General features: G+C 48.4%; 1 protein-coding gene across 21 annotated transcripts in view; it reads right to left on the bottom strand.

Annotated features, from left to right (window-relative positions):
- UNC80 (unc-80 homolog, NALCN channel complex subunit) overlaps positions 1-12,038 on the bottom strand; it is a 3,486,058-nt gene that overhangs the window by 1,198,956 nt on the left and 2,275,064 nt on the right. For all 21 annotated transcript variants that reach the window (XM_069615884.1, XM_069615886.1, XM_069615890.1 and 18 more), the window contains one exon: positions 3,724-3,992. In XM_069615884.1, coding sequence (XP_069471985.1) covers positions 3,724-3,992 — 269 coding nt within the window. The remainder of the gene's footprint in view (positions 1-3,723; positions 3,993-12,038) is intronic.

Below are 12,038 nucleotides of genomic sequence, written 5' to 3'. Positions count from 1 at the left end.
TCTTCTCCTCTGGCACCAAATTGACGAGAGCGTAGGCCCTCAAAATCATGGCATGAAAAGAGCCAACCTCATCCTGTGGCCAGGTCCTGGTGGGCTTGTCTTACCCACCACCTCCCCATCTGCTGGGACATGGTCGGCATACTCGTCGCTATGAGTCGCAGTCATGTCCCTATCAGTACCAGTGTCGGTGCATGGCGGTTCATCCACTGCTAGAGTCAAAGGCTGGTGGGGTGGCTGCGGTGCTGTTGGCTGATTATTTAGTCCTGAAGGGTCCTTCTGCCTGGCCAGGCTCGACTTACGCCTCGGCCAAGACGGGCTCGTCCTGGGAGGACTTCTTGCCGCAGGCCTAAGAGGACTGTGGACTCGGCCAGGCACAGGAGCAGCCAGCAGTCCCTGCTCCATCTCTGATACCAAGGTGTGGCGGGTTGTAAGAATGTCCAAAAACAGGTCTTTAGGCGCCGGCTGGGGTGCAAGCGGAGCAACTGGAAACAGATCCAGACTGAACACCTTGGAGGCGCAGATGGCTGATCTGGCTCACCTGGAGATCCCTCCTGGGACATGGGGCCGAGGTGCTCTTTGTGATCTGAGTAGTAGTCCTCAGGCAAGTGCTCATCCTTAGATCACGTATAAATGTGAGGGGATCTCCTCAGAGACCCCACCACCACCCCTGTGTACATCCTCACATGCCTGTGCAGAAAGCCTGTTGGTGGCAGAAGCTCCCTCAAGCTACCTGAATCCTTTGGGAAGAATAGAACAATGGGCGCCTGTGCCTTGGGAGGCACCTCCATGGAATTTGTGGTCGGGACCGTCACAGCAGCCGGAGGTTGCGGAGCCAGAGCCACCCTAGGAATCACTGTCGTAGTGATGATAGAAACCACGGTTGTCGCAGAGTCCCCCTCTGCTGAAGTAACGATGATCATCGACTGAGTCGTTGACGGGACTGTCGACCAGGTGGACACAGACGAGATTGTCGATGGGGTTGTGGTCATCAACAGTGTTGCCGACAAAGTAGTTGTGTTGGAAGAGGAGGCAGTCATCAATGAAGACGAGGTCTTGGATGACGAAGCAGTCAGCGACTTGGGTCCTGGGCCTCTCCTTTGCAGACTTGTCCTTGGAGGAGGATCTGTGCTTCGAAGGGATCAGGGACTTCCTTACGGACGGTACCCTCCCAACGAATAGGCTCACCTGGATGGCGATGGAGACAGGGAGCGGGTCCTTCCCGAACGGGGTCCCGCAACCACGGCGACCCTTGCGGGATCAGTATTGTAGTGTTTAACCTTCTTTTGGATGCCCTGGGAAAGGGCATCATCAAAGCACCTCAACCTCTTCTCAGGGGGAGCACCCACATGGGACCAGCCGGTCCTGGACGAGGCATGTCTGCGCTGTAGGCTGGGTCAGGGGCCTTCCCCAACTTGAGCCACCCAGCTAAACTGCGACAACAGTCCTTATTCGTCGTACTTTCAGAAATATGTGGCAAATCTTGAATCCATTCTCTTTGTGGTCTGGATGCATGCAATAAAGGCACTTGAGGTGCTGATCCTCAACGTAGACGATCCGCAGTCCACATTTTGTGTAGTGTTTGAAGAGACTTCTCTGCTCCTCTGACATTTGGACCTTCCAATATTAGAAGTGAAGAACTTGCAATTAAAGCAGATTTTCGCCTCCAATGAATCCCCGCTGCTGGTAGTCGACCAACGGTCGACTATGGAAAAAAATGAGAAAAAGAAAAAAAAATGTATCAGAAAAAACTAAAAATAGCTAAATACTCAAAGAGCAGGATGAGAGAACTCCCAACACTGAAACGTTTGCTAAAAATGTGAAGATGTTTTCAGACTAAAGCAAAACTGCTTTTGTTTTTACTGAGGATTCTCAGCCTGATGACGGGGAATATTCATGAGCATGTGAATCCATGCCAGACCCTATGCTGGAGAACCACAGTTATGTGCATGGACCTTCCTATAAAGTCTGATATTTTCTCAAGAATGTTATGCTGTATTGTTAACATCCTGCACCAGCTGCATGAATATCCACTGTTGCTGTCTGAATTACAAATATATCAGCCAATGGATGAGCTTACAGAAACTGAGCATCTTCCACCAAAGATCTATGCTTTTGTGCAATATTGTTTTCAACAATAGGAGTAGACATGGGTCTATTCCATACAGGTTTAAGTGTATCTCTCAATGTTCCATTGAAGGGCAAGATAGGCTACCCTGCATCTCTTTGCTGAATAATTTCCATAAAAGCATGGACAGGTAGCTCCTCTGATGTCGATGTTAAATTTAAAGCGTCAAAAGCTCTAGCCACAACTGCTCTGTAAAATCTAAAATTCGGTCTCAGAGCTGTAATTCAGCCTTTTGTAATATTTGAGTCAGGAAAGGTGTCCAAACAACTTGCTTTTTGTAAATCTCTTTTTAATTTTAATTATGAATCCTCAGATTGGTCATCTAATAACTTTTCAGGTCATGGAGTTCCAGGCACATCCATAATGGTTCCACACCTAAGGGATCTTCCTTCTCCAACTCCTCCTCTATGTAAATCTCTTATATTGTGAGGATCTATCTTGTGCCAGAAAGAAGGAGTCATCCAGCACTGACAGATATGTAAACTGCTCCAAGGAAATCAAACGTCTCCGGATATGCACACCTGATGATCTCGGATCCGACAGCACTAGTGCAGATGATGGAAGCTAGGAAGAAACTGCCTTAGACATCATGGAAGAGGACTGTTTTGAACAGCATGGAGCCAGAGCCAAGGGTTCCATAGAAAATGGCAGTGAAGTCACTTCTGCCCAACTCGATGGTGCCCATTTTTCGAGGCTTGATACCAGGGCCTGAGGTTAGAGATATGCAGAGGATGTGTGGACTGTCCTGTAACTGTCCTTGGTAGAGATGTTTTCACTCAATCAGGAACCTGAAAGTCATCCGTTTACTATGGGTGGAAGCTGAAGTGGAAAACATGAGCACCCCAACTCTTTCTTGTTTTCCAGATTCATTGGACCTCAAGCAGTGATGAATGACTTGAGGAGGAAGATGATCTACTGCCAGGGTGGAGATGCATTTTCTTTTTCTTCTTCCTCTACACCCTTTCTTTGGATCTTGAATGGCGGGCCAAAGAGGAGAAGCTCAGTGCAGGTGTCTTATTGGTTTTTCACTGGAAGACGTCTCAGGAGTAGTCTTAGTAGAGGCCATGAATAAAATGAATACATGCTTCACAATGCCTTAGGGGTCACTGTTTGAAAGGATCTTCACCCTTCTGTGTGATTGTCTTTTCCAAGAAAAAAAGACAGAAAGAGTGCAAATAGACCCCCGGCATAGAACAATCACAGTCTCTGCAGGCTTTAGAGCCCGGTTTAGGTCCATAAATGTTGAAACTTTGCAGAAAACATCGAGCGACCTTAAATGTTACTGAGTATTGCCACGGATGATAGGAACGAAGGGTAAATGGTGCCAGCAACTCTGATAATGAGCACGTCATCTGACACCAGTCAGCCCAGACAAAACCAGTCAGCTGATGTCGGAGCCAAATGGCACCACCTGGCGGCAAAGAAAATGCTTTTGGAGCTAACAGCGTCAAAAGGATATTTCAGAAGATGAGGAATCTGTGGGAGGAATGTGTCCGTTTCAATAGAACATTATAGGAAAGCAATCTATAATTTTGGGAGCAATATAAATGAGCCATTTCTGAATTACAAGCATGATATTTTACAGTGAGGACACTTGCCTGCAGCATGGTAGGGAGAATCCACTGGTATCCACTGAGTGAGAAGAGGTGGTTGAAGTGTACAGCTGTGTTGATGACTGTGGCAGCATATTGTCTAAGTAAGGCGCTGTCCTCCGGGTGCAGAAGCAGGGCCCCATTAAAAACATTCAGGAACAGCATGATCTCATCTCCCCAGGGAAACTCACTGGGCATCCCAAGGAACATCTCCTCCAGCAGCTTTATCCAAAGGCTTTTGTGAAGTGTATCGAGGCCGAACAACTCCTTCCCAGCTGTATAAAGACCCAAGAGCAATCCATGAAAAACAAACTTGATATTTTACATCACCATTGTTTATAGTTCATGTCAGGTTTTTGGCAAGTAAACTAAGGGCATTTTCTAATATACCAGGGCAATAAAACCACACAATCTGTTTGTTAGCATCACAATAGGACTCACTGTAAAAAATTACACTTTTAATTTAAAACTCTCTGATTTCAAAATGGTTGATTTATTAACATCTCATTAAGCCATTTAAGTTTAGGAGTGGACTACTCTGAAGAAGATTCTGCAGTGGTTTTCGCACTGAGGGACAGGAAAACCTTGGCTATGCGTTTCCATACACCTTTGGGGTTTAACGACTGACATGAACCACAATCCCCAGTATTGGGGTCTCATACGCAGTGAAAGAGAAGGTAAAAAGCTTCCATTTACCTCCCAGAGTCGCTACAGGACTTGAAGCACAAAATGGGGGGCAGAGGCGTTGCTGGGGGGGCTCATGGGGCTCTGCATCCTGCCAGTCCTGACATTAGCTAAGCCCATGATCTTTTCCAGAACTAGCAACACCCCTGATTCGGGGGGTGGGGGAGAACATGATACATGTCAATACATTCAAAATCAGTGACTGTTTCAAAATCAGCAACTCATACCAGGCTATAGAGGAACTGGAGTCAGAGGGATCACACATTTCTGCATGGAGACTGCCCTTGGGTGGTATCAGTGCGTGGTATAAATCAACATAGCATAACATAACATATGTAATGAGGATTCCACTTAGGGGGCAAGAGGATCCACGACAAAAGGATGTAATTAAAATGCTGTGTCTGTTTTGCATCCTAGCAGATGATTAGCTCTCCCCTGTTGCATTTTATGTGGGGTGTGTGGGATACCTGCCAATTATAGAGCCTGTGGTCTATTACACATGGATTGCTATGCTGACATATTATGGCTTGTATAAAAGAGATGACAAATTAACTAATAAGCCATGTCTCTATAGTCTTTAAACACACATACTGTTGCAGCTACGCAATCACATCTTACAATCTTCCATCTGTAATTGAAGGCTGCAGCAAAAAGAGGAATCCTCTTTCTCTATAACATATTTTTTATTACAGTGGGTGTATTCTGAGGTTTTATAATGGAATTCCCCAGCAAATCTGAACCCTACTAAATGTCTTACCAATATAATCTGTTTCCTTTCTTTTTTCTATTTTTTTTAATTACTTTATTTTTTGGATTTTGCACATATGAACATTCACATTTGCACCAACCGGGTGCAATCATAACAGTTTCAACTTACAAACGTCACTGCGCAAGTTACCCCCACCCCTGACACCCCACTCAATAGTCCTGTTGTTACATGCTCGTCCTCACTGATTCGGACTGCCGCCTGCGCCTTTGCTGGGTCTCACTGTTCCTCTCACTGTGTTTATGTATCTTGGGTTTCTGAATCTGAGGTCTCAGCGCTATTTAGCAGATATGCTATGTATGGCCCCCAGATGTCGGGAGGGTGTGCATGTAGTGGAAGCGTCCTTAAGAATTCCGTGTCCACGTCTTGACAGTACAGAATGTCTTTTTTCCATGCTTCGATCGTGGGTAGTGGGCCACGGCCCCATGCCATAGCTATCCTCCTACGTGCCAACACCATGAGAGGGGCTGCTAGTTTCTGTGTCGCGGGTTGTAGGTACTTGGTCAACCCGAGGTGGGCCCCCAGCGGGAGAGGGGTCATCTCCTTTCCTACTATGTCGGCTGTTGTTTGTAAGGCATTGGTCCAGAATCGATGTATCTTGGGGCAGTTCCAGGCGAGGTGGAACAAATCTGCATTTGCAGTGTTACATCTTTCACATTGTGCCGACAGCTCTGGATGGTGTCTGTGTTTTCTCACTGGAGTGTAGTAGGTTTGATGCACGAAATTGAAGTGGATTTGTTTAAAGCGGGTGTTTATCGCGACTTTCTGGGTTTGGCGGAGAAGGTAGGCCCAATCTTCTTCGGGTATTGTTTCTTGGACGGCTGTTTCCCATTTTAACTTCACCCGGGGGTCAATCGTTACCGTGTCGGTTAGCAGGGATTTATATAACAGTGACACTAGTCTCCCTTTGCCTTTAGCCTGAATTACGTTGTGTAGTAGGTCCCATGTTGGTGGCTGTCTGGGGAATGAAGGGAACAGGGCTTGTAGGGTGTGGCGTAGTCTAAAGTAGAGGAATATGTTGAGGGAGGTATTACCTCCTCTGTCTTTGGCCATCTGCGGAGTTAGAAGGTGCCTTCCGGGAAGAGGTCTCCAAAGGAGTGGATGTTGACTTTGTCTAGCCATACATGAAATACTTTTTCATTTGTGAGGGGGATGCCGGCAATGAATTTAATTGGCAGTAGGGGAGAAAATCTTATATTTACCCCGTATTTTCGTGCGATCTTTTTGCAGATTGCATAAGTGGATCATACTGTGTTTAACGTGTTGTGTGGTACTGGGATGTGACTGATAATGATAGCTCTTAGCAAGTTGGGTGATGCAAGGGCTCGCTCCACTTGTACATGTGGGTGAATGAAGTGTATCGTATACCAGTGACTTAAGAATTGTGCTTGCTCTGCCCAGTAGTATTTTTCTATATCTGGGAGCGCCGCCTGAAGTTGGTAATGTTAATGCTCTATATGCTAACCGTGCTGGTTTTCCCGCTCACAGTAGTTCCAGGATGAGACTTTTGACTTTTTGGAAAATGGATTTTGGGAGGAGCAATGGTATATTTGTAAATAAATAGAGGAGTTTGGGGAGGATAACCATTTTAGTCAGTGAGGTTCTACCCCACGGTGTTATAGGGAGCTTAGCGTTGTCTCGTAGTTGTCTTTATATATGTCGGCGTGACTGATGGACATATAGATACCTATGTATCGGACCTTTGTGTTTTCCCATTTGAAGCCCTGATCGTCTGTAAACTTAATGGTGTTCGGAGTCAAGAGAAATATTACTGATTTTGAGTGATTGGTTTTGAGGCCAGACATTTGGCCAAACTTAATCACTTCTCGCAATACTGGGTTGAGGTTAGTTTGGAGGTCGCTGACGAATAACATGACTCCGTCAGCATAGAGGTAGACTATTAGTCTATGGGGTCCTAGCCTAAGGCCTTTGTGCAGTTGGTGGGATCTTAGTCTCGAGGCTATGGGTTCCATCACTAAGGCAAAGATGAGAGCTGAGAGGGGGCAACCTTGCCTAGTCCCATGTTCTAGTTGGATGCTTGAGGATCTGGTATTCCCTAGGGTGATGTAGGACCGTGGGTCACTGTATAGCAGCGATACCAGTTTGATGAAGAAATTCCCCAGCCCCATTTGTTTAAGCGTTGTGAAGATGTAGGGCCATTCCACTGAATCGAGCGCCTTCTCGGCATCAAGTAATACGGCTATTGCCTGTTGTGTTGGATCGAGGGCTTCTATGACGCTGAATAACCTTCTGATACGTAGGTCGTACTGCATCCTGGGATAAATCCGGCTTGATCACCGAGAACTAATGCTGGCATTAGGGGGAGTAAGCGGGATACCAGAATTCTGGCCAAAATTTTGTTGTCTAGGTTGATCAAGGAAATCGGTCTGTATGATGCGCAGTCTTCTGGAGGTTTACCGTCTTTGTGTAGTACTATCACATTGGCTTCGCGCAATGTGGGTGTAAGGCTCCCTTGATCTATGAATTCTTCATAGACGCGAAGCAGAAGGGGGGCTATGGTGGCCGCATAGGCTTTATAAAATAGCCCTGTGAGTCCATCGGGGCCTGGGCTTTAGTGTTCGGGAGATGCTTGATTGCTTCTAGGATTTCTTCCTGTGTTATAGGTGCGTTTAGAGGTTTGGTAAGCTCGGTGTCTACCCAGTACAGCTCAGTGTCGTTAAGGAAGTCTTGCAGTGACTCAGGGTTTATACTGCCTTTGGAGCTATACAAGTCTTGGTAGAAGTTGTGGAACACGTTGACTATTTCTTCTTCCATGTAGACTAGTGTTCCATGTGTGCCTTTGATGCGTTCCACGCGGGTGGGTGTTTTGTCGATTGTTAATAGGCGGGCCAGCACTGCACCTGGTTTTTGACCTTCTCCGTATTGGCGGATCTGGTGTCTGTGTCCTAGAAATTTCAGTTTGCGCTCAGCCGTTTCTTTAAACTTTAGCAGTTCTTCCTTTAACTCAGCTTGGGTTTGTGGGACTGTGGCGGTGGTGCACTTGAGCTCTAGTTCCTTCAGGCGCTGTTCACTACTGGCCAGCTCGCTGCGGATCAGTTTTAACATACTGTTCTCCTTCGCCAAGCATACTCCACGAATATAGCATTTTAGTGTTTCCCACATGGTGCCAGCTTAGCCCACGGAGCCCTGATTTATTTCTAAAAATGACATGATTTCTTGTTGTAGTTCTGCTCTGAACACGGAGTCAGCCAGTGAACCAGGTTTGAATCTCCAATTGAGACCTGGTGCTGTAGCGCCAGATAGTGTGAGCTCGAGTGTCACCATTGAGTGGTCTAAGAAGGAATGTGGGAGGATTTGGCTCGCTCCCCAATTGAATGGACTGTGAGCAGATGCCAGAATGTAGTCTATGCGGGAGCTGGTATTGTGGACGGCTGAGTGAAAAGTATACTCTCTTGCATCGCGGTTGGAATGTCTCCACGTGTCAGTTAGATCAAATTCATGGCAAATTTCTTTGACTTGAAGGCTCGCCTTGGATGGCTTACCGGACGTGTTGTGGGATTTATCAATACTGGGGTCCATTGGCGTGTTGAGGTCTGCTCCCCAAATGATGGTTGCTGCGTTGACCCTTCCTAGCTGTGTCATGACCCAGTTAAAGTTGTTTGGTCCGTCAGTGTTTGGAGCATACAAGTTTACTAGGACTACTTCTTTCCCTGCTAGGATCCCTCTCACCAGTAGGGCTCTTCCCTCTGCGTCTTTCTTCGATTCAATCAGGCTGAAATTGGCTCTCTTGTCAATTAGGATTGTGACCCCCTTGCGTAGGATGAGTAGGACGAGAAGTACCTATGGCACCCCCAGGACTTGGCCCAGTGTTGTTCCGAAGTTGGAAGGAGGTGGGTCTCTTGTAGCATGGCGACGTTGATTTTGTGGCTTCGGTGGTATTGAAGGATTCTCCTGGTTTTTGCTGGTTGGTTGCCACCCCGGATGTTCCAGGTGGCAATTTTAAACAATGTTACTGACATCTGGGTGGATGGTTGGAGGTGAACCTAATGTGGTGGCAGGTTTCGGCTGGAATTTAGGTGCGCACAGGAATCTGTAGGAATTTACTCTCGTCAGGATGGTGTTCTGTAGTGTGGACGTGTTGGGGCATGGATGAGCAGTCGATGGCGTCTCCTTGTAACTATCTTCCCTCCCTTGCGTGGGCAACCCCCAACTGGCCCTCGATGAACATTCCCTTCTAAACAAAACAGTCAACATTGCTGTGCTCGGGGCGCTGGTGGCCCTCCAAGAGGGGGTGTAGGCTCCCTTCTACTGTAGTATGTATGTTCTGTGGTGGTTATTCCATACTGATGGTATTAACATGATGCCTTCGCCTTTCGTTTTCTATAGAGTGGTTTATGGCGGGTCTCTTCTCACCCAGTCTCTTCTTTGTGGTCACCCGTTGTTCGAGGCGTGTCTGCAGCCAGCACGGTCTAGGTAGTCAATGGTTTCCTCCGGTGTACTGAAAAACTGGGTTTTGCCCTCGTGCTGAATGCGAAGTTTCGTAGGGAAGAGCATTGAGTACAGTATTTGGTTGTCTTGCAATCGTCGTTTCACAGCTGCGTACGATCTTCTCTGCGCCTGGACTGCCTGGGAGAAGTCAGTAAAGAATTGAATGTGATCTCCCTCGAATTGGAGGTCTCCTTTTTCCCTGGCTGCCCTGAGTATTGCATCCCAGTCTTTGTAGTTTAGCAGCTTTGCTATAATCGGGCGTGGATTTGTTCCCGGGATTGGTCTTGCGTTGGGAACCCTGTGTGCCCTTTCAATGACAAACAGCTTGGAGAGTGTCTCCGCTCCAAATAGCTCCATACAGATCTTTTCCACGTGTTCTTCCATTTTGATTTGAGCTGTTGCTCTCTAACCCCAACAATTCTAATATTATTTCTGCGAGAGCGTCCCTCTAAGTCTTCGTTTTTGGCGCACACTGCTTTCATTTGTGATTCCAGCGAGGATACCCTGGAGGTTAGGGACGTTGTGCTGTCATCAAGGTCCGACGCCCGCTGTTCGACCGCGTCTAGCCTGTCTGCATGCTTGTCCAGATGATGTTGGAGTTGATCGACTTTCGAGGAAAGTGTGTCTAATTTGCTTCCTAGGCCTCCAATTCCTGCTTTCAGGTCTAATAGGATTTCTCTGATATGAAAGTCTTGCACTTCTTCCTCGACCTGGGGGGCCTCCTGTGTAGGTGATTGCGGTCTGCTGTTGGGATTAGACGCTTTGGAGGAGGAACTGGCTTCAAAGTTCAATTTCCTTTGTGATTTACCTGTTTTCCCCATTTCCTGCGCCGAGGTGAAGTGCTTTTGGCGCTCTCGGGTGGTGGCCTGGCACAAGTTTGGGATTATTGGCTGGCTGTGGGAACCTTCGTTTGGTGGGTTGTCTTGCTGTCGTGGGTGGGCCGAGAAGCCTGGTTGTGGAACTTTGCGTGGTTTTGTCGGGCTGTGACCGGGGCAGATTTGGGAATTGCACGCTACCCTCGACAATGGATGGTGCTCAATCAAGGCGCTGAGTTGTGCTCCATACTATCTCTTCTGCGTGGTGCGCTTATAGTTGGTGGTAGCGCCGTTGCGCTTTGCAGGAGACCTTTGTGCGCTGTCTATCTCACGGACAGGGTGTCTGCGCCAACCGCGGTGCAAGGCGGTCACCCAGTTGCAGCCAGGTGATGGAGACACTCAGGTGAATCAGGGTGTTTGCGGAGTTGGTCCTTGTAGTGGTGAACAGGATGGTTTTCGTCTGGGGATCGGAACACACCGGGGTTGTATGGTGATATCGCCTTAGTTCTGATTTTGGAGGTTAGTGCCTGTCGTTCGGGCCAACCGCCACTGGCTATGTAGGGATGGAGCTTGGTGGTGGGGGTTGTACAGTGTTGCCTTGTTGCTCCCCCATGGCCTCTCTGTCTGGCAGGCCGGAGAGGGGCTGCTAGGCGCACGCTGCTCTGTCAGCAGTGCACGTTGCCCCAGAGTGCTCCAAAAATGTGTCTTTTAATGCTGGCAAGACTCTGCGTTGCTCTCCGCGCTCTCTCTCTGGTTATGGGTGGTTTATATGTGGCCGGAGTTCCCCCAGCGTTTGGGGCCTAGCTGGGCGTGGTGTCGGGCGCCTTTGCGCCTGTTGTTATATATGTCACACGGGAGGACCGGGGTGGCTGGGGAGCCCTCCAAGCGAGAGAGTGCCTGTTGGGCCATGGGTGCTGCGGAACGCTCGCACCTTGTTCTTGTTATGGATCAGTCTGGGCGAAGCGGCACCATCTCCTCCCTGCACGCTGGGCCTCCGCAGCACCAGGAGCTCCCCCGCCTTCTCGGGCGTCGGGGCTGCGGGTGAGTAAGCACTTGCCGCTGCGGCCCAGAGCTCCCGGCAGGTCGCGTCTGGCGCTCGCAGGATGTTCTCCCCCTGTGCAGGTTCGCCCCTCGGCAAGTCGCTCCTTCCCCCGGCGTTCACAGCGCCGTTGGCGGAGGGGGGTCCTCATCAGCCGGATCTTTTATAGGTCAGTTAACGGCTATCTGTTGAGATAGTGGGTACGAGTTGTGCCGCAGCGCCCCACGCAGGCGATGATGGCTGTGGCAGGCGATATGGGCACCACAGAAGCTGCATTTTTTCAGGATTGATTAGGAGCTACACGGAGCTCACTGGGAAGCCGCCATCTGGGACGGCCCTCTAGCGCCCTCTATCTGTTTCCTTTCTTGATATTAGGACCACAAAAAGCAAACTCAACTAATTTATGCCAAATTGTAGCAAAACTAGATGCAAATAACTGTAACGCTCACCTGATTCCCACGGAGGCGCTGGTCTTGGCAGGAAGATGTCTGTGACCCGAAAAGTGATGTGCAGGACTCGATTTGCTTCTGGGGCCGAACCTCTTCGCACTGTGTGTCGAACTCGAAGA

This window comes from Ambystoma mexicanum, chromosome 9 (assembly GCF_040938575.1).
Source record: "Ambystoma mexicanum isolate Mex_15411 chromosome 9, UKY_AmexF1_1, whole genome shotgun sequence".
NCBI lineage: Eukaryota > Metazoa > Chordata > Amphibia > Caudata > Ambystomatidae > Ambystoma > Ambystoma mexicanum.
This window is presented reverse-complemented; position numbering and strand designations above follow the sequence as displayed.